We start from the raw sequence: 27,754 nt of genomic DNA, 5'->3' as shown, positions 1-27,754 counted from the left end.
AACTGGCCTCCACTGCCTTCTGAGGCAGAGAATTCCACACCTTCACCACTCTCTGACTGAAAAAGTTCTTCATCATCTCCGTTCTAAATGGCCTACCCCTTATTCTTAAACTGTGGCCCCTTGTTCTGGACTCTCCCAACATTGGGAACATGTTTCCTGCCTCTAATGTGTCCAATCCCCTAATTATCTTATATGTTTCAATAAGATTCGACTTGTAAATTCACTTTTTGGGAATCCTGCACCACCACTCCCAAGTCCCTTTGAACCTCTGATTTCTGGATTCTCTCCCCATTTAGAAAATAGTCTGGTCTTTATTCCTGCTACCAAAATGCATAACTCCACACTTTGCTACACGATATTCCATCTGCCACTTCTCTGCTCCCTCTCCCAACCTATCCAAATCCATCTGCAGAGTCAAGTCAAGTCAAGATGTGCAGTGAAATGAAAGTGGCAACGCCTGCGGATTGTGCTAAAACTACAAAACAGAATAGAATTAATTTTTTTTAACACAAAAAAAAATTAATCCAGTAAATTAAATTAGTCCCTGGTGATATGAGATAACAGTCCTGGAGGCCTGTGGGAAGAAACTCCGTCTCATCCTCTCTGTTTTCACAGCGTGACAGCGGAGGCATTTGCCTGATCGTAGCAGCTGGAACAGTCCATTGCTGGGGTGGTAGGGGTCTCCCATAATGTTGCTGGCTCTGGATCTGCACCTCCAGATGTATAGGTCCTGCAGGGGGGCGAGTGTAGTTCCCATAGTGCGTTCAGCTGAACGCATTACTCTCCGCCGAGCCTTCCTGTCCTGGGCAGAGCTATTCCCAAACCAGATTGAGATGTTGCCGGACAAGATGCTTTCTACAGCCCCAGAGTAGAAGCACTGAAGGATCCTCAGTGAGACTCTGAATTTCCTCAGCTGTCTGAGGTGGTAAAGGCGCTGCCTTGCCTTACTCACCAGTGCGGCAATGTGTATTGTCCATGTCAGGTCCTCTGTGATGTGGACTCCCAGGTATTTAAAGCTACTCACCCTATCCACAGTAATCCCATTTATCTCCAGTGGCGTGTACGTCCTCGGATGTTGAGCCCTTCTAAAGTCGACAATCAGCTCCTTAGTTTTTGTGACATTCAAGAGGAGGCTGTTGAACTGACACCAGAGTGCCAGATCAGCCACCTCCTCCCGGTAGGCCTTCTCATCGTTATCGGAGATCAGGCCCACCACCACAGTGGCATCAGCAAACTTGATGATGGAGTTGGAGCTGAACCTGGCCACACAGTCATGTGTGTACAGGGAGTACAGAAGGGGGCTAAGGACGCAGCCCTGGGGGGATCCTATGTTCAGGGTGAGGGGGTTAGATGTATGTCTCCCCATCTTGACCACTTGGGGCCTGGCAGTGAGAAAGTCCAGGACCCAGGCACACAGGGGAGTATTAAGCCCCAGTTTCAGCAGCTTCTCACCCAGTCTAGTGGGGACTATTGTGTTGAAAGCTGAACTAAAATCAATGAACAGCATCCTCACATAGCCCCCCTTCTGGCTGTCAAGATGAGAGAGAGCGGTTTGCAGAACCTGGGAGACCGCATCATCCGTGGATCTGTTCGGACGGTATGCGAACTGCAGCGGGTCCATATTGCGAGGGAGGAGGGCACAGATGTGGTTCTTGATCAGCCTCTCGAAGCATTTCATGACCACCGAGGTGAGGGCCACCGGTCGATAGTCATTCAAACAAGCTGGAGAGGCATTCTTTGGCACTGGTATGATGATGGATCTTTTGAAGCATGCAGGGACCACGGACTTGGCCAAGGAGAGGTTGAATATCGTTGTGAGTACTGGAGCAAGTTGAGCAGCACAAGACTTTAGTACTCGCCCAGATATACCATCTGGGCCTACAGCTTTCCTCGTGTTCACACGCGTCAGAGCCCACCTCACGTCGTGCTCGGACACCGAGAATGTGTGCACATCCCCAGTGGTGGATCCTCCTCCAGCCTCGCTAGCCAGCGCGCTGGCGGTTGTTTTTAGATGGCGAGCTAGGGTTAATGTTGCCCGTCTCGAATCGTGCGTAGAAGGAGTTCAAGTCATCAGCTAAGGAGGTGCCGGCACTTCCGGTTGAGGGGGGGGTGCTGGACCTGTAGCTAGTTATAGTCCATAGCCCCAGCCAAAGGCGCCTGGTGTCCTGCTGCTCCATCTGCGACTCCATCCTGTCCCTTTATCTCCTTTTTGCGTCCTTCACTACCCATCGCAGTCGGTAGGACTCTCCCTTGTAGTCGTCCATGTTGCCGGATGCCAGGCCAGAGTTGTAAGCAGCGGTACGAGCATTCAACCTGTCCACCCAGGGTTTTTGGTTAGGGAAGACTTACCGTGGGGATGATGGTATCGGTTATTGTGGCAATGAAGTCCGTAACCGCTTCCGCAAACTCATTGACGTCTCTGGAACTTGCTTGGAACATATTCCAGTCGACTTCGCTCAGTGCATCTTGCAGCATGGCCTCTGAATGGTCAGACCACCACTTTACGTCCCTCGTCACTGCCGTTTCCCGTACTATCCGTTGTTTATACTCCCGCAGCAGTAAAATAGCAGCGTGGTCTTATTTTCCAAAAGGAAGGAGAGGAATGGCCTTGTAGCCTTTCCTGAATGGCAGTGGTCCAAAGTTCTTTCCCCCTGGTGACACACGTGATGTTTTGGGCATGACATTTTTGAGATTTGCCCTATTGAAATCTCCAGCCACCACCATAGCCGCATCAGGGTTCTTGTTTTGGTGTCGACTCAACACATCGTGTAGGGCCGACAGTGCCATTTCGGTGTCCGCATGCGGTGGAATATAGACGGCTGTGATGATCACCGAGCTGAACTCCCGGGGAAGGTAGAATGGTCGGCATGAGATAGTCAGATGCTCCAGGTCCGGCGAGCAGGAACGAGAAAGCCTCTTAATATTCCTAGGGTTGCACCAGTTATTGTTGGTCATGAAGCAAACTCCTCCACCCTTGGATTTCCCGGATTCTTCTGTTCTGTCCGCACAGAAAACAGTGAAGGACTCGGATGGGCAGATCACCTGATCTGGCACCAGCGGGGTCAGCCATGTCTCGGTCAGACAAAGGATGTTGCAGTCTCTTATGTCCCCCTGGAATCTGATCGTCGCCCTGAGGTCATCCAGCTTGTTCTCCAGGGACTGGACGTTCGCCAGAAGGATGCTGGGCAGAGGTGGACGGAAGGCTTGGGCTCTCAGCCTATTCCGAATCCCCCCCCCGCTTTCCTCGATGTTTTCTCTCACTTTTTCTCAGAGCCGCGCTCCCATTGATGTTGCAGCGGCGCGCTCTTTTGATCTCTGTTGGCCACGCTGGATCGGTGAGTACAGTGTCTAATAAGTCTACCATTACAATAGACAATAGACAATAGGTGCAGGAGGAGGCCATTCAGCCCTTCGAGCCAGCACCGCCATTCAATGTGATCATGGCTGATCATTCTCAATCAGTACCCCGTTCCTGCCTTCTCCCCAAGGTTTAGTTTTACGAGAGTTTTCCGGCCGTACGTTATTAGTGCTAGTGTGTTAGTACTTAAAAATAAATTAAAAATGTACATACAAGTAAAAAAAACGCACAATCTCCGCGGAGCTACCACGACGGTGACTGGACGCTGCCACACCATCTTATGAAAGTCCCTGCTTTCTCTACACTACCTGCCCCCCACCTATTTTCGTATCATCCACAAACGGTCACAAAGTCTTCAATCCCCTCGTCCAAATCGATAATATACAACGTGAAGAGTAGCGACTTTAGCACCAACCCCTGCTGGCAGCCAACTGGCAGCCTAATTCGTCAGTAATTAGGAGGATTTGCCCTAAATTGAGGTGATATAGTTTATTTTAGTTTACTTTAGAGATACAATGCGGAAACAGGCTCTCCGGCCAGCGACCAGCGATCCCTGTGCACAAACACTATCCTACACATTAGGGACAATTTACAACTTTACAGAACCCAATTAGCCTACAAATCCGTCTGTTTTTGAGGTGTGGGAGGAAACCGGAGCAACCCGGACAAAACCCATGCAGGTCACAGGGAGAACATACAAGCTGCATACAGACAACACCTATGTCAGGATCGATCCCGGGTCTATGACGCTGTAAGGCACCAACTCTACTGCTGCACCACTGTGCCAACCTATGTTCATCATTCTTTGGAAATCTTTGGAAATCGATTGATATTCTATTTATTGGTCATATTCAAATATATAAAAATGGTTTAAAGTTACTGTAAACTCAAAGTAGTTGGCTCTAAACAAAGTATGGAGAAAACTCAAAATTTATAGTAAAGATTCCTTTAAGTATAACAGATTTAAGACATCTAAATGAAAGCACATGAATCTGATGCTTCATTTCAGAGGTATCATCTTTCACAACAGCAGTTGAATCTGTGCATAATGAGGACAAAAAAGGTAACTGAAGGAATCAAAGATAATTTTTCATCTAAAGCCTTCCAAGCATATACACTATGTGGAGTCCATATAAAGGATCATGAATTTAATTAATAAGGAGATATATTCATCACGAACAAACATAGAGATTATACCAAATTTATAAAAATATCAGCCAAGCTGCAATTTTCAAACTGGACCCTGTTTAAGAAGGTAAGAACATTGTATCAAACATGAATGAATGATACCATCCAAGCTTATCACCAAACTCGCGGGACTTGGGGTCAGCACTCATCTCTGCAACTGGATCCACAACTTCTTGGCAACAGGCGAGGACGAATTATCCTCCATGATAATCCTCAACATGCAGGGATGCAAGTATGCGTTCTCAGACCCCTTTTTTACTCCTTGTACACCCACAACTGCGCAGCCATGTACAAATCTAATTCAATTTTCAAATATGTAGATGACACCACCATTGTTGGCCGGATATCAAATAATGATGAGACAGAATACAGGAAGGAGATTGCGAACCTCGGGTCTTGGTGTCGAGACAGCAATCTTTCTCTCAATGTCAGCAGGAGAAAGGAGATAATGATCGACTTCAGGAAGCGAAGCGGTACACATACCCCAGTTTGCATTGGCGGTGCCGAAGTAGAGATGGTCGAAAATTTCAAATTCCTCGGAGTCAACTTCTCCTGGACCACCCATATTGAAGGCACACCGATGCCTCTACTTCCTTGGAAAGCTGAGGAAGTTTGGCATGTCCACTACAACTCTCACCAACTTCTACAGATGGACCATAGAAAGCAGGATGCATCACAGCTTGGTTTGGGAACAGTTCCAACCAGGACCGTAAGAAATTGAAGCGAATTGTGGACACGGCCCAGACCATCACACAAACCAACCTCCCTTCTATTGATTCCAATTATATCTCACACTACCTCGGCAAGGCCAGCAGCATAATCAAGGATGAATCGCACCCTGGCCACTCCCTCTTCTCTCCTCTCCCTTCAGGCAAAAGGTATAGAAATGTGCAAACACACACCACCAGATTCGGGAACAGTTTCTTCCCTGCTGTTATCAGGTGACTGAATCATCCTACCACTACCAGAGAACAGTGCCGAACTACTATCTACCTCTTTGATGTCCCTCGGATAATCCTTGCTGGCTTTACCTTGCACTAAACGTTATTCCCTTATTATGTATCTATAAACTGTAAATGGATTGATTGTAATCATGTATTATCTTTCTGCTGACTAGTTAGCACGCAACTGCAAGCTTTTCACTGTACCTCAATACACATGACAATAAACTAAACTGAACTGAACTGATGTGTTGCATCAGGGGACAAGACTCCTGAAAAATAGGCTTCAGCTCAGTGGTAGTTCTCTAAACTTTAGGACGGAAAAACATTATACAAGCCCCAAGGCAGCAACACAATGCCAGTATCCCTGTTAATTCTACAGTGTAGTGGCTCAATATTGAATGAATTGAATGTCAGGCTTGTGCTAAACAGATGGTCAATAAGATCATATCTGTTTTGGGCTATTGCCCAGGAGGAATTTGGGCCTCAGTGTAATTATGTAATTATGCCTTATATAAGCTTTATAACTTAATAACTTTAATAACTTTAATTATTACTTAAAATGATTTAAACTTTGCACACGATGAATATAAAGCCAAACACTACCAACCCTCATTCCTTCCCAACGAGAAATAGCTCGTAAAGGCCTCAAAGCACGTAATGTTCTGAGAGATCGCAGTGATTTGAAAGCTTGAATGCTGCTGCCCAGCATACTGAGCCAACCAATCTGTAAGGAAAAAAATAATGAGAATATAATTAATTATTTACATGGTTTATTATGTTTATATAAAATTGGCTTACGAAAACAAATTCAATTGTTATTTTGTAACTTGTTTTTCAATTTTGAGGTTATTATGGAATTTCTTTTTGTGGTCTTTATCATACAGAAAATACAGATCAGAATAATGAAGTCCAATATATAGAACACAGAGCAAAAAAACGTCTCAGTGCCGCAACAGGGGCTTCAGCTTGGCACCATTGGAAAAACGTTGTAGCTATCTATCCCTTTATACATTACTCATCATTTTCTAGACTTGATTAACTCATCCCTCAGCCTCCAACATTTGGAGAAAACAATCCAATTTTGTCCATGCTTTCCTTATATCTAATACCCGTTAATCCAGGCAACATTCTGGTGAGCCTCTTTTGCACCATCTCCAAAGCCTTCACATCCTTCCAATAATGCAGCAGCGATCAAAACCCGCAAACAATACTCCAAATGTGGACTAACCAAAGGTTTCTATAGCTGCATCATTACCTGCCAACATCCATACTCAATACCTGACCAATATAGGCAAGCATGTCACACGCCTTCTTATCTACGTGTTCCCACTTTCCGAGAGCTATTTACTTGCACCCACAATCTGTCTCCACATCAATATTCCATTCCATTTACTATCCTTTCCTCTTATGTTTGACCTCCCAAAGTGCCTTTTCTCCACTCATACTTCCAACTGATCTACATTCTATTGTGTAATAGCCCCACCTTTGGTTGGAGGATTGTAAATGATTGAATAAACCACAGTACAGCTGTGCAGTCATGTTCCGGTCAGCAGTGAGTTAACTTGTTATTCTGTGTCTGAGCTCAAGATATCACAAATTGGCTACGAGAGTGGGATCGTCGATTCCCCAGCTTTACTTGTTTGTGTAGATAAGGAATTCTACAGAGGCACGGAGAAGGTTGTATAACTTTTGGTGTCAAGGAAAGCTAGAAATCGGGTCACAAAGTTGAATTCTGTGAGACTGTTAAAAAAAAATTCTAAAATGGCGGTGCCCAGTGGATATATCGGAAGATTGTGTGAGTTCTAGCAAAGCCGGGAACAGTGCGTAATCGAATGTTTAGAGATGTTTTTTGCCACAAATAACATTATTGAAGTAGAAGTTTCTGATGCAGAATCAAGCAACTCAAACTTGGAAAATGAAGCAACTCAAACTAGGAAAAAACAAATTTTCTCTGAAATGGCTCCCGATGTTTATGATACAGTAAAGAATTTATTAGCTCCAGCCAAACCAAAGGACACGCCTTTGAAGGATATTCTGAAGAAGTTAACAGGACATTATGACCCTAGGCCCTTAGAAATAGCTGAAAGCTATTGTTTTGGAACGAGATGCCAACTTCCAGAGGAGGATATTAGTAATTTTATCATGACACTCAAGAGGTTATCATTTCATTGTAATTTTGGAAATTTACAAGACCGGGCGCTAAGAGACCGTTTCGTGTGTGGACTGAGAAGTGAGCGGATCAGAAGTAAGCTGATTATGGTGTATGACCTGACCTTTGAAACAGCATGTAAAACTGCTTTGTCAATGGATATGGCAGAAAGGGGTTCTAGAGAAGTCAGGACAACTTCTAGACAACCAGCGGAAGAGTTGAACAAGCTGCAATCCAGCAAACTAAAGACGGATAAGTCGACAAAGACGTCAGAGAATCGTTATCCATGGAAGGGTAGCAAGACGACTGCAAAGTCATGCTACCACTGTTTGGGCTCACATCTAGCACAGTCTTGTCTGTTCTTCAAGTCAGAGTGTTACTTGTGTCACAAGATGGGAACCTAGCGAAGGATTGTCGAAAGGCTAAGCAGAAAAAAGGTTTAACAATAAGTAAGCTGCATTCTGTGGATCAACTGCAGGTAGAGGAAGAGCTTCTCGAGATATACACCATCTGCAGCAATGAGCTAGTAAACCGGAAGACAAAGAATGTGTCTGTGCAAGTCCAGTTGAATGGAGCTCATGTTGGCATGGAAGTCGACACAGGAGCATCTGTGAGCGTGATTCCAGAATTTGTATATCTGGAGAAGCTGAGTCAAATTCCTTTGGAAGCGAAGTGAATCGAGCTACGTGGTTACTCTGGAGAGAAGATTCCAGTGTTAGGATGTGTACATGTACCAGTTAGGTATAAGGAGCAACAGGCGGAGTTGCCCCTCGTAGTTGTAAAGGGGGATAAACCTGTGTTGCTAGGTCAGAATTGGCTGCAGATCTTGAAGCTCAACTGGAACGAGATATTCCTCGTTCGTGAAGAATTCAAGTGACGGGAGGACGTAATCAAGCAACATCCGAAGGTGTTTAGTGACCAGGGAGAGCCAATCAAGGGGTACAAGGCCAAGGTACGCGTGAAGCAGGGTGCGACACCAGTGCATTGCAAACCATGGGTTGTGCCGTATGCTCTTAGGGCAAGGTTGAGAAAGAACTGAAAAGACTTGAAGCTGAGAACATTATCAGTAAGGTAGAAAGTAGGGAATGGGCAACACACATTGTAGTTGTACCTAAACCTGATGGTAGTGTTAGGCTTTGTGGGGATTATAAGGTGACCGCAAACCAGGTACTTGAAGATAGCATACCAGATACCCTACCAACGGCAATGGCAGGCGGCCAAGTCTTCACAAAAATGGACTTGACAAATGCCTACTTGCAGTTTGGTGTAGATGACGAATCTAAATCCAAACTAACTATTAACACACATTTGGGATTGTTTCAGTTCAATAGGCTTCCATTTGGTATATCATCAACCCCAGGGATTTTCCAAGGGGTAATGACACAAATTTTAGAGGGAATTGAAGGTGTGGTGTGTACTTGGATGACATCCTCATCTCAGCCCCTGACAGGCAGACACATGATGAAGGGTTGGAAGTGGTACTCAAACGACTTGAAACACACAGAGTAAGAGTGAAGGCACAGAAATGTGAGTTCTTTCAGAACTTGGTAGAGAACTTGCGTCATAAGATATACAAGGATGGTCTACACCCCACCAAGGGTAAAGTTGATGCGATCAAGAATGTGCCCACTCTCAGAAACAAATCTGAGATCCGATCCTTTTGGGAAGTTTGTGCCAAATCTGTCCACCTGATTACATCCCTTGAATGAGCTTTTGAGGAAAGATGTACCATGGAAGTGGACACGTAAATGTGATCAAGCTTTCAAGTCATGTAAAGCTCAGTTGGCAGAGAGTTCAATGCTTGTTCATTACGATGTCAATAAGCCAATGACGTTAGCATGTGATGCTTCACCATACGGTGTTGGTGCTGTGATCTCTCATGTGTTAGAAAATGGAGAGGAAAGGCCAATAGCATTTGCGTCTAGAACACTCAATGCCAGTGAGAGACATTATGCGCAAATAGAGCGAGAGGCTCTTGCAATGATTATTGCCGTTAGTAGGTTTCACAAATACTTGTATGGTAGAAGGATTGTAACCGAGACAGATCACCAGCCGTTGACAGTGATCCTAAATCCAAAAGCACACATACCAACTCTGGCAGCAGCCAGAATGCAAAGATGGGCATTGATATTGGCTGCATACCAGTATGATATTCAGTCACAAAATGCTGGAGTAACTCAGCAGGTCAGGCAGCATCTCAGGAGAGAAGGAATGGGTGACGTTTCGGGTTGAGACCCTTCTTCAGACTGACGTCAAGGGGGCAGGACAAAGGAAGGTATATAGGTGGAGACAGGAAGATAGAGGGAGAACTGGGAAGGGGAGGGGAAGAGAGGGACAGAGGAACTATCTAAAGTTGGAGAAGTCAGTGTTCATACCGCTGGGCTGCAAGCTGCCCAAGCGAAATATGAGGTGCTGTTCCTCCAATTTCCATTGGGTCTCACTATCATACCGCTGGGCTGATATTCAGTATTGTAAGGCAGCCGAGCACAGCAATGCTGATGCCATGTCTAGATTACCTTTGGAATCGGAGGTTACCCGAAACAGAGAGGACTTGTTTTACTTCTCTCATGTAGATGGGTTACCTATCACATCAGGGAACATTCGGAAGGCTACTCGCACTGACAGATATTTGTCAAGAGTGCAGGAATATATTACAAATGGATGGCCAAACAAATTGCAGAATTCAGAGGAAGAACTGAAACCATTCTTTGTACGTAGGAACGAACTCTCAGTAGACCAAGGTTGTGTCATGTGGGGAGCGAGAGTTGTAATACCTAAAGAATATGGAGTAAAATTGCTAGAAGATCTTCATGATCAGAATTGGGAATGTGTCTAACAAAGAGTCTAGCTAGAAGTTATCTATGGTGGCCTGGTCTAGATAAGGACATAGAACAAACGGTGAAAGAGTGTAGCACATGTCAAACAGTTGGAAAGAATCCACCCACAGTACCGCCACAGCCATGGAAATGGCTGGTTAGAGTGTGGCAAAGATTACACATTGACTTTGCAGAGTTAGATGGACAACAATTGTTCATTGTCATTGATAGTCACTCCAAGTGGGTTGAGGTGTTTTTGATGGAAAAAACGCCATCCAGCAAAACGATAGACATTTTGCGTCCTATGGATTTCCAGAGGAAATTGTGTCTGATAACGGACCACAATTCTGTTCACAAGAGTTTGCACAATTCATGAAAGGGAATGCTGTAAAACACACTAGAGTAGCTCCATACCATCCCGCTTCCAATGGAGCAGCAGAACGCACAGTGCAAATTGTGAAGCGTACATTAGTCAAACAACTGCTGAATCTAAATCCAAACAAAAGACAGTTGTCTTCGTTTCACAAACCGGCTAACTTTCTGATTACATATCGAAACACACCTCACACCGCTACTGGTCAAACACCAGCTGAACTGTTCTTGAAAAGAAAACCCAGAACAAGGTTTTCACTGTTGAAACCTAACTTGGCTCAAACAGTAGAAGCGAAACAGGGGAAAAAAAACATATCATGGCGGAAGTAGAGCAAGGGAAAGGAGGGTTCAGTTGAATCAGAAGGTAAACTTGAAAAACCATCATCACAAGTGGGTGAAGTGGTTACCTGGAAGAGTAGTGAGAAAGTGTGGACCACGGACATACTTGGTCAAGATGTTTGGAAGTGGAAAGGTGAGAAAAGTACACATTGACCATGTCATGCCTATGCAAGCACAGACAGGGTTGAAATCAGACCAATTAGACGAGTCAGATAATTGGGTTACCACTCAAGTACAGGTACCAGATGAACCAGAAATGGTACAAGAAGGTACACAAGTTAGTGAGAGTTTGAATCAGCCTGAAAATGGAGGTTCAAGTGGGGTTGACAGTCAAACAAAATTGACTGATGGACTGGAATCTATAAATGTGGGTCAAAAGGAAGGCTTGATAATTAAAAATGAGTCCAAGTGGTTCTAAACAGTCAGAAACTTTTGGTCAGGGAAGGTATCCAGAAAGAAGGAGAAACCCAGTGGTTAGGTTAAATTTGTGAAGTTATTCCCTGAAATGCACATATCATTGTATATGCAACATATATGCATGATGCCCTCATTTTATTCAGGTTATATAAAAGTAAACTATCAGACAAGATTGTAATAATTTCATACTGTTGGTTATATTCAAAACAAAATGTCCACCAGGAAATATTTTTTTATTAGGGTGGAAGGAGTTGTAATAGCGCCACCTTTGGTTGGAGGATTGTAAATGATTGAATAAACCACAGTGCAGCTGTGCAGTCATGTTCCGGTCAGCAGTGAGTTAACTTGTTATTCTGTGTCTGAGATCAAGATATCACATATTGTCCTAGAGGTCACAGCACTGATCCCTATGAAATGCCGTTGGTTACCAACATCCGGTCAGAATAATATCCCTCCAATAGCACCCTTTGTGCACTGTTGGCAAGAAAATGTTGAACCATAGAATGTTGAACCCATTCTATTCTCCAGGAATCCTATGTGCATAAACCCCTGGACCAATCTACCATGAGGGACCTGTTGAATACTTAACTAAAGTCCATGTAGACAATGTCCGCAGTCTTACCCTCATCTTCATTACCTCCTCAAAACAACTCAATCAAGTTTGAAAGACATTATCTCCTGTGCATAAAGCCATGCTGCCTATTCTTATGTCTATTATTTTTCAGATGTGAGTAAGCCCTATCCCTAAGAATCTTCTCCAATGATTTCCCTACTACTGATGTAAGGGTCTCCACCCCTTAATTGACTGATTTGTCATAGAACATAGAACAGCACAGCACAAGAATAGGCCACTCGGCCCACAATGTATATGTTGATCATGATGCCAAGAATAACTCTTACGTGCTAGCACATAATCAATACCTCACCATTCCCTGCATATCCAAATGTCAATCCAAAATTCTCTTAAATGTCACTATTGTTTCAGCAAATGCTCTTAAGCTGTTATCTATGGGTTTGTGGGCTATGTTGATCCTGGAAGATTTTCTTATTTTTCAATGAGCGACCATCCATTTTCCAAAATATCAGCAACTGTGTTGACTGAGTAAAGGAAAAAAGCGGTAAACCTTTTACATGATTCAATAAACTAGTAAAGAATAAAAAGATCTAACAGAAAATCACTGCTACCCTCCACAGGGGACTAGAGTTTTGCGTGGGAGGGAATTAATGGAGAAGAGATTGTTTAATCTCGGAAAGCTTACATATCTTCAGTTATTTAGATATTTTCATGTTATATCTTATAATTTAATGGCCATGTTCCTCATCGTGAAATTTCACTCTAAAAGAGACACAACAGCATATAGCACAACATTGAATAATAAACTGCCAGATACACTAAGTATCATAATGGACCAACCCCAATTTTTCAGATGCCACATCAACAATACAAAGAATAAATGAATGTTGTTTCCCCCCGTTGGGTAAAGATAGTGAAGACTCTTGTCTTGTCAGGAATCACAGTTCATGGGGCGTGGCTGTGTTCTGCAGCTGCGGCTCACTGGCAGTCTCTCTTGTTTTTTTTGTTGTTTTTTGTCATTGTCGTCGTTAAATGTACGTTTTATTTTATTTTTAACTCTGTGTATGTGGGGGGGGGGGGGGGGGGGGTGGTGGGGGGGTTGGGGGAAACCTTTTTTCAAATCTCCTCCTCAACGGAGATGCGACCTTTACCGTGTCGTATCTCCGTTCGCGCTACGGCCTAACATCGTGGAGTCGGCGGCCTCCAGCTGGGATCGACCTCAAAGACTCCGGTCGCAGGGCCTGGACTTACCATCTCGGAGGCTTCGGCCGTGGGCCCTGCAGACCGCAACATCGGGAGTTCGCAGGTCCCTGGCTGGCGACCGGCTTTTGGGAGCTCCAGCCGTAGCAGCTTCGACCGCCCCGAAGCGCGAGGTACGATCGACCCGCCCGCAGGCCCTTCATCGCCCTGCGTGGCTCGGCCGCAGCACTTCCCCTCGCCCGGTGGGGGCTCAGGACTTTCATCGGCCTGCTCGGCTCGGCCCTGGGACTTTCCATCGCCCGGTGGGGGCTCAGGACTTTCATCGGCCTGCTCGGCTCGGCCCTGGGACTTTCCATCGCCCGGTGGGGGCTTCAAAAAGTTGGGAGCCTCGATCACCTCGTGGCACCACGGGAGAAGAATGAGGAGGAGATAAGACTTTGCCTTCCATCACAGTGAGGGTGTGCCTAGAGCAATCACTGTGATGGCTGTTTGTGTAAAAAATTATATCTGTGTATCTTGTGCTTTTTAATGTCTACTGCCGGACCCTGACGTGAGAGGACGCTGGCGTTGTGTATTAGCCGCTTTTCCGTCAGGATAGTTTGTCTGTTTGTTTCTATGTTAATTGTTTTTGTAAAGCGCTTTGAGCATGCGATAAGGCGCTATATAAAATAAATGAATTATTATTATTATTATTGTACATGAGCCTAAATAGTGCCTGCTAATAGGACAGTTGAACTGAATACAATTCTGCCCAATTTGCAATTCCCAGCAGGAGTCCGCAGAACACAGTGAGTATGGGAACTCCAACTAAGTTTCCTTCCTCTCTTTAACCAAAGTTGAAAGACGATCCCAATATTCAGTGCTTTTTAGGACACTAAATAATGGACTTAAACAAACATAGTATATTTAACCTATATATGATAGAATGTTTTTGTTGGAAACTGGGTTAGAATGAACCTTTGCTTGGACTTTATTTCCGTGATTCCAGTGCAATGAATATTTGCTGTTGCTTGGTCCAGTGGATAGAGGGGAGTGGTGCCAGTCAGAGCAAATAGCCCTCTTCAGGGACAGGGAGGATATTGGTGAACAAGTTATGTTGTTCAGTTTATAGGTGTCAGGAACTGCCCTCAGTCAGGAAGTAAGGCATACCGCTGAGATATTCTCAAAAACGCAAAGCGAGAGTTCCACAATAGAAGTATTGCAGCTTAATTACGTGATAAAAGCATATTTTAGAAAATATGTTTCCAATCAAAATAATTTGTCTGGTGTTTACAATTCTGTTTACTTTGAATAAGACATCTGCTTGTAATGAGATAATTCACTGTTGTAGCTACACGACTAATCCGCAGATGTGTATCAGGTGTTTATAAGAAGATGTTACTCCAGGCAGTTTCCATACATCTTACATTTGTTAAAAACACACATTGCCCTTTGAACATTAATATCATCTGAATAAACAACCATGCTACATAATGAGAAATAGTGTGCAGATGTTCTCTAATTATTACAAGCCTGAGAACAGAATCAAAATCCTATTCTTCACAAACAATTTGTCAAGTAACCAAAGCAAAATCACTTTTGAAACAGCATTAAAATTAAAACCAATAGACAAAAACTTACCACTACAAGAAAGAAATCCAGTAACGTCCATACGTTTGTAAAATAATCCGTTAAGCCAAGTCCTAGTACCTTAACAATCATTTCAAAATTGAAAAAGAAGGCATAAAAGTAATCCAGATACTTCAGTGCCAGCTGGACCTTTTCATCTTTTTGCAAATATTTGTCATCCAATGTCTACAAGGATAAAGAAAATATTCTTAAATATATTAACTTTATAAATTGAATTGTTTCAGTACAAAGTTTCTTTGGGCCTTTTAGTTCAAAAGTGACAAGAATTCTGGAAATCTAAAATAAAAGCAGAAAATTTTGGAAATAACCAGCGCATTAGGCAGAATCTGCAGAATTGGAAACCTCAGCAATGCTTAAAAGATGGCAGGGGTGCTCAAATATTAACAGGGAGGAAGTCTAATGTTACAGGGTGAAAGACCAGGATCCTGCTCCATTTGAGTGCTGGCCCTGTAATATCCATTCTCCACCAGTGGGTTTGTTCTATTTAAAAAACATGTTATTCTTATTTTTAACAGTTCCTACCTTTCGAATAGTTGAGAATGTAAAAAATATGTTAGTGACAGCTTTGACACCTGTTGAGTTAGGGACATGACCTCAGATACTTGCAGGTACTATCGCAATGTTTGCAGGTTCTATCGCAACATTTAAGAAACATGTAGAAAGATACATGTGGCGCGGTGGCGCAACGGTAGAGTTGCTGCTTTACAGCGAATGCAGCGCCGGAGACTCAGGTTCGATCCTGACTACGGGCGCCGTCTGTACGGAGTTTGTACGTTCTCCCCGTGCCCTGCGTGGGTTTTCTCCGAGATCTTCGGTTTCCTCCCACACTCCAAAGACGTGCAAGTATGTAGGTTAATTTGACTGGGTAAATGTAAAAATTGTCCCTAGTGTGTGTAGGATAGTGTTAGTGTGCGGGGATCGCTGGGCGGTGCGGACTTGGTGGGCTGAAAAGGCCTGTTTCCGCGCTGTATCTGAAATATGAAAATATGAAAATAAATAACACATGGATAGGGTTAGAGGGATATAGGCCAAAAGCAGGCAGGTGGGACTAGTGTAGATGGGGCATGTTCATCAGCGTGGGAAAGTTGGGCCGAATGTCCTGCTTCCACGCTGTATCGCTCTATCACCTCTCTGGGTGTCAATGCCATTCCAGAGGAGCAGTTGGCCACTTGCTCAGACCCTGAGCTCTGCTGGCCCTGTCAGATTAGCTGAGTGTCAGTCTCCTGAAGAATATTATGCACATAATCAGACTGCAAGAAGCACCACAGTCCAAGAGCAGGGAGTTCATGTGGCTCTTTGGCCCAACATTTCATTACCTGCAGTTCAATCGGTTGGAACTTGCTCAGAAAGGTTCCACGCTCCAACATCGGTATTTACCACTGTAAGTGTGTCAAGGACACTATACGGATGCATATGTTCTGAATTTGCGAGATATACCCTGTTGCAGTCCAATAATGGAATCCAACTTGGAAAATCTGCTTGCTAAGCCTGTGCCAGATTAGACATAGTGCAAGAACAGCAAGTCCATTTATTTCACTGGAACAAACAGATGTGAGAGGTAGGGGGCAAGCTGATTTATTGTGAATTCATTAAGTTAGTTTTCATATAACATGTTAAAAAAACTTTCAGAGGGTTTTTTTTGTTTTTAATTATTTATAATTGTTCGGTTGTTTTTTATTTGTTTATGTATAGGCATACTAATACATTCCAGTTTGAGCAGGAACTGAATGTTGCATGTTTGAAGGATGAGAAAGCCACTGTCCTGTTGAGATTTTCGACCTTCCTCAATACCAGCCAAGCTTAAGTGACACCAGAAGCTTACTTGATCTCCCTTAAATGCACTGCCTAACATTTTGTCACGCCATCATTGTTTTACTTCAGCCTGCTATTTGTGAGATGTATATTGTTTATGTGTAAAGATGTTTTTGATAGAGAGTTAGATTTAGCTCTTAGGGCTAAAGGAATCAAGGGATATGGGGAAAAGCAGGAAACAGGTACTGATTTTGGATGATCAGCCATGATCATATTGAATGGTGGTGCTGGCTCGAAGGGCCGAATGGCCTACTCCTGCGTCTATTTTTCTATATTTCTATGTTTCTATCATAACAATCAAGGGACCTAGGACTGCATGCTGCACAAACCCACTGCTCTGATTCTTACTTGTTTTTCTGCCATTCAGTCAATTTTCTGCTTTCTCTTTGATCACGTGGCCTTACACTTTGATCACGTGGCCTTACACTTTGATCACGTGGCCTTACACTTTGATCACGTGGCCTTACACTTTGATCACGTGGCCTTACACTTTGATCACGTGGCCTTACACTTTGATCACGTGGCCTTACACTTTGATCACGTGGCCTTACACTTTGATCACGTGGCCTTACACTTTGATCACGTGACCTTACACTTTGATCACGTGACCTTACACTTTGATCACGTGGCCTTACACTTTGATCACGTGGCCTTACACTTTGATCACGTGGCCTTACACTTTGATCACGTGGCCTTACACTTTGATCACGTGGCCTTACACTTTGATCACGTGGCCTTACACTTTGATCACGTGGCCTTACACTTTGATCACGTGGCCTTACACTTTCCTATTGATGCACCATATGGGATTTTGTCAACTGCCTTGCCAAAGTGTGTTGCACAATGCATCACAAGCACTGACCTCAACAATACTTGTTAACTTCTGAAAATATTAAAGTCACACACAACCTCCCCTTTGGCATGCTGTTTACTCATATTTTTTTCATTAATTGCAAACTGCTGATGATCAAATGACTGGCCCACATCTGCATGTGTTATACCTTTCATACTTTCAAAATAACAATACACAGAAGTGAACTTCTGGTCCTTGAGCACCATGTCTGCAGCTGAAAAGGATTGACAAATGATTGGAGCCTGTTATTTCCTCCCTTGTTTTTCTTAAGAGCCTGGGACACATTAAACTTACCCAATCCTTTATCAGATTTTTTAAATTTTAGAGCACTTAATTATTTGCTTTCTCTCCCCGTGATTATTGTGCATATGTCTAAATTGGCAGATGATAGAATTAGTCACAGTTACACAGCATGGAAACAAGCACTTCGGCCCAACTTGTCCATACTGACCAAGATACCCCATCCAAGCTAGTCCCATATGTCTCTGTCTGGTCCAGATCCCTCTAAATCTTTACTAACCTTGTCTGTCCAAATATCTTTCAAATGTTGTTATTGTACCTGCCTCAACCACTTCTTCCAGCAGCTTGTTCCATAAACGTGTCACCCTCCGTGAAAATTTGCTCCTAAGGTTCCTATTAAATCTTTTTCCTCGCATCTTAAATCTATACTCTCTACTTCTTGATTCCCTTACCTTGGGTAAAAAAGATTTGTGCATTCACAGTTCTGTAGAGGTTGTAGAGATATTTCAAGGGACACATGGGCAGATTAAGTAAATGGGTGATGACATTGGCAGAACAGAATATCACTTACATTGGTTGGAGAAGTAAAAAGGCAGAGCATTTTTTAAATGGATGATAAACGAACAAGTGTTGGAGTTCAGAGGGATCTGAGTATCTCTGAATATGAACTATTGAAAGTTCACATGCAGGCATAGCAAACAATTGGGAATTAGGAATACTGGCCATTATTTTTGCCAGGATTTAAATACAAGAATAAAGCTGATTTATTGCAATTGCACAGGGCTCTGGAGAGATTCTTACCTGGATTATGGTGTGCAGATATGATCTGCCTACCTGCGATCATAAGGTCATTAGTGATAGGAGCAGATTTAGGCCATTAGGCCCATCAAGTCCACTCTGCCATTCAATCATGACTGATCTTTCTCTCCCTCCTAACCCCATTCTCCTGCCTTCTCCCCATAACCCCTGACACCCATACTAATCAAGAATCTATCTATCTCTACCTTAAAAATGTCTATTGACTGAGGAAGGAGAAACCTATGACAGAGTGCAGTGAAAATTCAGCTGATTGATTGCTGAGATGTGCAAATTGTTATGAGGAGAGATTAAAAGGAATGAGTCTCTGTGCTCTCCAGAGCTTAGAAGAAGTGGTGATATTATTGAAACATGCAAATTATTATGCTTAACAGGATAGATGCTATAATGATATTTCCGCTGGCTGGCATGTCTGAAACAAGGGATCATATTATCAAAATAAGAAGTCAGCTGGAACTGATGACCCAAGAGTACTGTGGAAGGATCTGCATCAGGCAAACTGGGGGGGTTAAGAGCCACCAGTTTCTGAAGAAATATTTGTGTTGGAGAATAAAGGCTAGCAAATCCAGCAAATGAATGAACAGAAACAAAAAATGAATGTGGCCTCTCCAAAGCAACATGAGGTTTCTTAGTGGCATCCCGTGCGATTGGTATACCTGCAGTTCTGGGGAACTATCATGTTTTGTTGCCTTCTGGTAAGGAAAAATGAAATGCATTCCTCTTTTAGAACTATAGGTAACATAGAACTATCTGAATGCAGTGGTGTACTGAGATTCCAAAATGTTGCAGATATCCCCGTATCAGGTTAGAAAGGTTATTTTAGTTTAGTTTAGTTTAGAGAAACAGCGCGGAAACAGGCCTTTCTGCCCACCGAGTCCGCACTGACCAGCGATCCCCGCACATTAACACTATCCTACACACACTAGGGACAATTTACACATAAACCAAGCCAATTAACCTACATACCTGTACGTCTTTGGAGTGTGGGAGAAACCGAAGATCTCAGAGAAAACCCACAAAGTCACTGTGAGAACATACAATTGCTGTACAGAGATCGAACCTGAGTCTCTGGTGCTGCAAGCGCTATAGGGCAGCAACTCTACCGCTGTGCCATCAAAGGTGCAGACTCCATTCTAAACTGATAATGACAATGACAATGATAGTCATGGTTTTTGCTGTTATTGGAAATACATTCCGATCTTGCTTTGGAGCCCTGGAATGTGGAGAATGTTCATTAGTAGCCCTTAGTGAAGAGGAATATTCTAAGGGACTGCTTATTACTGAGAAATATTCGCTAATACCTCTGCTTTGAGATACGGTCTCCTTCCTACTGTGTCTTTCCCCTTTCTCCCCCTCTTTCTGACCTGTTGCAATAGCTATGGTGAATTTTCAATGATGGTTGGATTAATGGGAAAGGGATAAAATGCATGGTTTATTGTTGGCTGGTTGGGGCTGAAATTTGAATGGATGTGAGGAGTGAAATGATGGATTATCTTGCTAGAAAGTGTAAAAGGCTGTGGAAGGGTTGCAGGGTGGTATAAATCACAGTGATCTCTGTGCATTCACGCTAAACACTTCCCGACCTCCAAATTCCTCGTCTACATTGTCTTGTTAAATATAGCTGAGATTGAGTCATCTTCAGCAGTCCTTTTGTGAAGCGGCTTTGTACATTTTTGCCTCAATTTAGTTTAAACTGGGAAAACGCACATAGCAGTAGCTTCCATATTTTGCAAAGAAATCATATCCCCAGCTATAAACCCTTCTTCATATCAATATTGAGGCCAATGGAACATAAAAAAATAAAAGGAAGGCACCGGGCTAGAGTTGAAAGAATAATAATACAACACACATGCAAAATTAAGCTGCAAAATAAAATCTGAAAAGGGTTCTGAAGCAGACACACCTCACTGATACTGACAGGTTTGGATTATGGCAAATAATTATTGATTAAAATCAATTTTAAAAAAAATTGACTTGCACAGCCACCTCCTTTTAGTGTAAGTTCTGATTTTTTAAAATTCCCATACAATTAAAAAAAAAATTAGTGAATTTATATTGAGGTAGGATCTTAATAAATCCATGCATCTGCATGTCAGGCAGAGCTCAGTCCAAAGCTCATCTCTCAATAAGATACTTCTAAATTATGCATCATTTGTGAACTATTAAGTTGATTAGAAATTATTAAAGTAGGGAATAGGGAAAAATAAAATAATCTTTTAAAAGTGGGAATAAATTGTTGGAATATTTCATTTGAAAGCAGCAGACGATACAGTCGGAAAAGAATGGTAGAAAGACAAAGAAATCTTGAACAAAGAATTGCCTTAGCTATATATATTTAGTTTTACAGACAACTTATGCCGAAGTAAACTTAAATGTTTTACATGCTTGATAAAAGATACTGTCAATGAATGTGACGCAGATCATTGTGGGTATATGTCATATGGTGACTGACATTGTAGAATTTATAAAAGGCAAAGTGATTTACATTCATTATGGACATTAATTGAACAAAGAAAGAGGTAAAATTAGGGAAAAAGACAGAATAAATAATTCTATTTAGGAATGAAATTTGAATTCAAGTTTTGCTAATAAATTAAATTTGCAGTTGAGGAATGAGAAATTGAGGTAAATAGCAATGTAATAGACAACTAACTCCTTGATGAGATTTTGTTTTAGTTTAGTGTAGTTTATTATTGCCACGTGTACCAATCTTTTGTTTGTGAGCCATCCATTCATGTTATATTGGGGTATTGGAAATATATTCAAAGCTTTTTTAATGGGATTTAAGATTTTTTTAATAAGAAGTCTTTCAGCAATATAATGGAACATTTGGGAACAACGTGATGAAAGAAGTAGAAAATGTCTTTTAATATAAGTCTGCTTTACATAAATGGAAGTGTGTAAAACAGGCTTAAGTCTGATTAGTAGGGAATTAATTTACAGTCTTGGCTAGTGGGAATTTGAATTGACACCAGCATGAAATGTATTGTTGCAGCTCTTGTTAAAGTACATACAGTTGGCCGGTTTATATCGTGAAAGACAGGCCAACAAATGGTTGGCGGAGGATGCAAATTGGTTTCCAAATACCAGCACAAACTGGGCATTGTTCAAAGGGCTGCTCTTGTTTGTTTGCTACCAACAGTGATTGGCAGTCAGATATTAAGCAGCTGCAGGGGTTGTTTGTCTTCCTCAAAGATACAAATACAATGACAAGGCTGCCTGCGAGGAGCCGACAGACATGTATATGAATAGTTATGCCTGCAAGGACAATACAATTTGAAGAATCTGTTTGTAATCTTTGTAGAAAAATGTTGCTTTGATGTACATTTTGAAAACAGCCAGGTACGCCTGATTGTATTTCGAAAATTCAGCCAACTGACAACAAAAAAAAGTATGGCCTGGAAAAATGTATTTGTGTGCTCCGTGATTAAATTTTATCTGAAAATGATGTATGAATGTGATCAGATTCTTACTGCATCTTTAATAACATTTGCCAAATTACTTCCAGGTTCTTCATGTGGTTGAGTTACTGATGCATGGAATTGAGCAGATGCACATGGTGGCATTTTGCAGCAGCAATGCATGTTTGAATGCTACTTCCACAAATGCAGAGACGTAAATAAATGCAGATGCTGGTATTTCCAGAAAAACTTCACAAAGAGCTGGAATAATTCAGCGGGTCAGACTCTGAAGAAGGGTCCTGATGGAAAGTTGCCTATCCATCTTCTCCAGAGATGCTGCCTGAACCGCTGAACTGCTCGAGGGCTTTGGGTCTTTTTTTTTAAACCAGAACTCTATCGTGCCCACGTGATCTGCAGACAATGTGGGTCAGACATGCAGAAACAAGCCTTCAGAATGAATGTGAGGTATTACTGAGAGGGAGGCGTACACGAGTAATCCCAAATACATTACAACAATTGTACTTTTCATTGAAAATGGTTGGCACTTGGAACAGGCTGCTGTTGGGTAAGCCTTAAACTAGAAACTTGCCCCTTGTATGGGTCTCTCTTGACCCCAGAACTGCCATATATTAGCCTCACCATTGTCTCTTTCTGTTGTCGCCAACCAGCCATCTCCCCAATGATTCACCAACCTCCCCACCCCCCACTGATCGTGACTCTTACCCAATGTCCTGATCCAAAATTTGTGGACCAAAATATTTCTGAATGTGCCATAAAGCTAACCTCAGACCTCTCCACATTATGATTCTATTCCCCTCAAATTGTGATCAACATGTGATCATTCAAACACTCCACAATGAGGGAGAAAAGACCTTGGGCTTTGCGTGCAGTAGAATTGTGTGGCAGCATATCCTTGTACAAGTTGAATCAGGAGATAAAATTGGCGTGTCACAAATGTAATGCTACGGTGGTTATGGGAGATTTCAACATGCAGGTAGACTGGGAAAATCAGGTTGGAAATGAACCCCAGGAAAGAGAGTTTGTAGAGTGCCTTCGAGATGGATTCTTAGAACAGCTTGTACTGGAGCCTACCAGGGAGAAGGCAATTCTGGATTTAGTGTTCTGTAATGATCCTGATCTGATAAGGGGACGAGAGGTAAAAGAGCCATTAGGAGGCAGTGATCACAACATGATAAGTTTTACTCTGCAAATGGAAAGGCAGAAGGGAAAATCGGAAGTGTCAGTATTACAGTATAGCAAAGGGGATTACAGAAGCATGAGGCAGGAGCTGGCCAAAATTGACTGGAAGGAGGCCCTAGCAGGGAAGATGGTAGAACAGCAATGGCAGGTATTCCTGGGAATAATGCAGAGGTTGCAGGATCAATTTATCCCCAAGAGGCAGAAAGACTCTAAGGGGAGTAAGAGACACCTGTGGCTGACAAGGGAAGTCAAGGACAGCATAAAAATTAAGGAGAGGAAGTATAACATAGCAAAGAAGAGTGGGAAGACAGAGGATTGGGACTCTTTTAAAGAGCAACAAAAGTTAACTAAAAAGGCAATACGGGGAGAAAAGATGAGGTACGAGGGTAAACTAGCCAATAATATAAAGGAGGATAGCAAAAGTTTTTTTAGGTACGTGAAGAGGAAAAAAATAGTCAAGGCAAATGTGGGTCCCTTGAAGACAGAAGCAGGGGAATTTATTATGGGGAACAAAGAAATGGCAGACGAGTTAAACCGTTACTTTGGATCTGTCTTCACTGAGGAAGATACACACAATCTCCCAAATGTTCTAGGGGCCGGAGAACCTAGGGTGATGGAGGAACTGAAGGAAATCCACATTAGGCAGGAAATGGTTTTGGGTAGACTGATGGGACTGAAGGCTGATAAATCCCCAGGGCCTGATGGTCTGCATCCCAGGGTACTTAAGGAGGTGGCTCTAGAAATAGTGGAAGCATTGGAGATCATTTTTCAATGTTCTATAGATTCAGGATCAGTTCCTGTGGATTGGAGGATAGCAAATGTTATCCCACTTTTTAAGAAAGGAGGGAGAGAGAAAACGGGTAATTATAGACCAGTTAGTCTGACATCAGTGGTGGGGAAGATGCTGGAGTCAATTATAAAAGACGAAATTGCTGAGCATTTGGATAGCAGTAACAGGATCATTCCGAGTCAGCATGGATTTACGAAGGGGAAATCATGCTTGACAAATCTACTGGAATTTTTTGAGGATGTAACTAGGAAAATTGACAGGGGAGAGTCAGTGGATGTGGTGTACCTCGACTTTCAGAAAGCCTTCGACAAGGTCCCACATAGGAGATTAGTGGGCAAAATTAGAGCACATGATATTGGGGGTAGGGTACTGACATGGATAGAAAATTGGTTGACAGACAGAAAGCAAAGAGTGGGGATAAATGGGTCCCTTTCGGAATGGCAGGCAGTGACCAGTGGGGTACCGCAAGGTTCGGTGCTGGGACCCCAGCTATTTACGATATACATTAATGACTTAGATGAAGGGATTAAAAGTACCATTAGCAAATTTGCAGATGATACTAAGCTGGGGGGGTAGTATGAATTGTGAGGAAGATGCAATAAGACTGCAGGGTGACTTTGACAGGTTGTGTGAGTGGGCGGATACATGGCAGATGCAGTTTAATGTAGATAAGTGTGAGGTTATCCACTTTGGAAGTAAGAATAGAAAAGCAGATTATTATCTGAATGGTGTCAAGTTAGGAAGAGGGGATGTTCAACGAGATCTGGGTGTCCTAGTGCATCAGTCACTGAAAGGAAGCATGCAGGTACAGCAGGCAGTGAAGAAAGCCAATGGAATGTTGGTCTTCGTAACAAGAGGAGTTGAGTATAGGAGCAAAGAGGTCCTTCTACAGTTGTACCGGGCCCTGGTGAGACCGCACCTGGAGTACTGTGTGCAGTTTTGGTCTCCAAATTTGAGGAAGGATATTCTTGCTATTGAGGGCGTGCAGCGTAGGTTCACTAGGTTAATTCCCGGAATGGCGGGACTGTCGTATGTTGAAAGGCTGGAGCAATTAGGCTTGTATACACTGGAATTTAGAAGGATGAGGGGGGATCTTATTGAAACATATAAGATAATTAGGGGATTGGACACATTAGAGACAGGAAACATGTTCCCAATGTTGGGGAAGTCCAGAACAAGGGGCCACAGTTTAAGAATAAGGGGTAGGCCATTTAGAACGGAGATGAGGAAGAACTTTTTCAGTCAGAGAGTGGTGAAGGTGTGGAATTCTCTGCCTCAGAAGGCAGTGGAGGCCAGTTCGTTGGATGCTTTCAAGAGAGAGCTGGATAGAGCTCTTAAGGATAGCGGAGTGAGGGGGTATGGGGAGAAGGCAGTGATCAGCCATGATCGCATTGAATGGCGGTGCTGGCTCAAAGGGCTGAATGGCCTACTCCTGCACCTATTGTCTATTGTCTATTGTAACACAAACATTGTTACTCCATGCCTCACTTGCACAGGGAATCTTTTTTATTTCAGGTCAGGTCATTCACGATCACATCCTAATGACAGCCTACACAATTCTTTCTGTTGGAATTTTAAACACTAACGAGGGATCACAACACAGAAACCTCTGCCCAGCTGGTCTGTTCTGGAACACTCTGTGTGTACCTCAAACTACTTGTGAACTCTTCAGCCACCTTCCAAATAATTACTCTCTTCCCTTCCTCTCCCTGCACCCCTCCACGCTCTGTATTTTCCATTGCTATCTCCTTTTATATTTTTAATATGTATCCTTTTAATATGTTTTGCTACCTCTTCTCCAAAGTCATGGACTCACTCTGGTATCATACCAAAGAACAATTAGTGAATGTTGAAATGGTATTTGATATAGGGGCTACACAACAAAACCTGTGTCCTGATCTGATATCGACACAGACACTTTACATTATGGACAGAGATTATGTGTACAGCACTAATTATTTTTGCCCCTCCTTGGATTATGTGCACAGGGGATGATTGTGTTGACACCATGATTGCTGCAATCATGACTAGCAAACTTAGCACTCAACGGTACTCATCCCTGTAGTTCATATTGCTCAGGTTCATGTACACACCGCAGTTACCAATGGAACACCAGGGGAGAACATTGAGTTCTCAACACATCAGGAACATCGTGCAAATGAATGACTTGTTTTTTCTTTGGTGTTCCCTTAAGAACAACAGATAAATTATTAGTTGAATTGAAAATATCAAAGAGCTACGATTTCTGGGGGGCTGACAATTAGGATTTCATTTCGAAAATGAAAAGGCATTTTAAGATGAGTTGAGCATTTGTATTTAAAATATGAGCAAGCAGTTGATTAGATGACAGATGAAAGCAGAACAGATTGCTAGAAAATTCAAGCATAAAGGAGTCTTTATAATAGATCTAAACAAGAGCATGACATTGTGATATCTTGGTGACCTCTTATTGATGAATGTTGAAGAATGGCATTGTAATAAAAAAATATTTTCAATATATTAATACTTACCAGGGTCATTGTACTCAGAAGTATGACGAACAATACACTTCCATCAAACACTCGATTATTCACCACTTTGAACATGAATGTCCTCAGGGCCAGAAAGCGTTCTGCTAAGAACGTAGTCCTAAGCGCCTTACAACAAGTGCACTTTTCATTGCATATGGCTGGCCAGCAGGGCTGCATTATCTTTAGCTCTGCTTTGGGTTCCTCATCCTCAACTTCTTCCATAGAGCATGGTGATTTTTCATCTGCTACTTTATTGTCTTCACAAATAGACTTGTCCTTCACTTGCTTTGCTTTTTCTGGACCACCCATGGTCTCAGATGAAGGGGCATGTTCACTTTCCATTTCTTGCTGCATTTCCTCCAATGTCTCCAGCTAATGTGTGGGAAAAAAAGTGTCAGATATAAGATACCACAGATGGGGGAATCTTAAGCAAAGAGAAAACATGATGCTAGAGGAATTCAACAGGTCAGTCAGCAATGGAGGGAAATGGACAGACGATATTTCGGGTCTGGATTTAATCTATTGTCTCAACTGCAAGAACTGCTGCCTTTCCAGCTTGTGAACCACGAGAAGTCTGAGAGCTATTTTTACAACAGCCCACAGTAGCCTGCCTCCTTGCTGGAATTGGAAGACTCCCAAGATTAAATACCCTCACAATGATGAACACCATGCAAATAAGATAACTGCTACCTTCTTGTAATGTTTTCATGTGCTTTTAAACAAAGGCTTCATCCGTGATCTCAATCTTGAAGAATGTCTATCTTGGACCTATCTTAAAATCTGGCTACCAGATGCCATTTTTATATGCTTAACACATCCGCCACCCCCCCCCCCCCCCCCCACCCCTCCCCTACTTCCTCTCCCCAATATTCATCTTCAAAATCCATTGGAACTTTCCTTTTACTGATATGGTGCCCTTTATGTTTGAATATTCCATGAAAATAAACTATGAATATCCCTTGAAAATAAACTAATCGAGGGAAGGAAAGCAATCCTGATGTTTCGGAACTGACATCCTCATCTGTAAAGTTTACAGGATTGATGCCGATGCTAGTCCTCTTTTATGTTCCACATCTTGTGGTGGATTGTTGGGTGTATCTGCAGCACAGATTGCAAGCCTGTATTCCATTCCAATGTTTTATGACT

The 27,754-nt window shown here is 42.7% G+C and overlaps 1 protein-coding gene across 1 annotated transcript in view; it reads right to left on the bottom strand.

Annotated features, from left to right (window-relative positions):
• LOC144598275 (sodium channel protein type 4 subunit alpha-like) overlaps positions 1-27,754 on the bottom strand; it is a 131,436-nt gene that overhangs the window by 74,477 nt on the left and 29,205 nt on the right. Inside the window, exons 8-10 of the mRNA XM_078408636.1 lie at positions 26,609-26,980; positions 14,978-15,151; positions 6,098-6,214 (exon numbers count right to left, since the gene is read on the bottom strand). Of these exons, the coding sequence (XP_078264762.1) occupies positions 6,098-6,214; positions 14,978-15,151; positions 26,609-26,980 (663 nt within the window). The remainder of the gene's footprint in view (positions 1-6,097; positions 6,215-14,977; positions 15,152-26,608; positions 26,981-27,754) is intronic.

The sequence above is a fragment of the Rhinoraja longicauda genome, chromosome 1, assembly GCF_053455715.1.
Source record: "Rhinoraja longicauda isolate Sanriku21f chromosome 1, sRhiLon1.1, whole genome shotgun sequence".
Lineage (NCBI taxonomy): Eukaryota > Metazoa > Chordata > Chondrichthyes > Rajiformes > Arhynchobatidae > Rhinoraja > Rhinoraja longicauda.
Note: the sequence above shows the minus strand (reverse complement) of the source record. Positions and strands in the feature narration are given on the sequence as shown.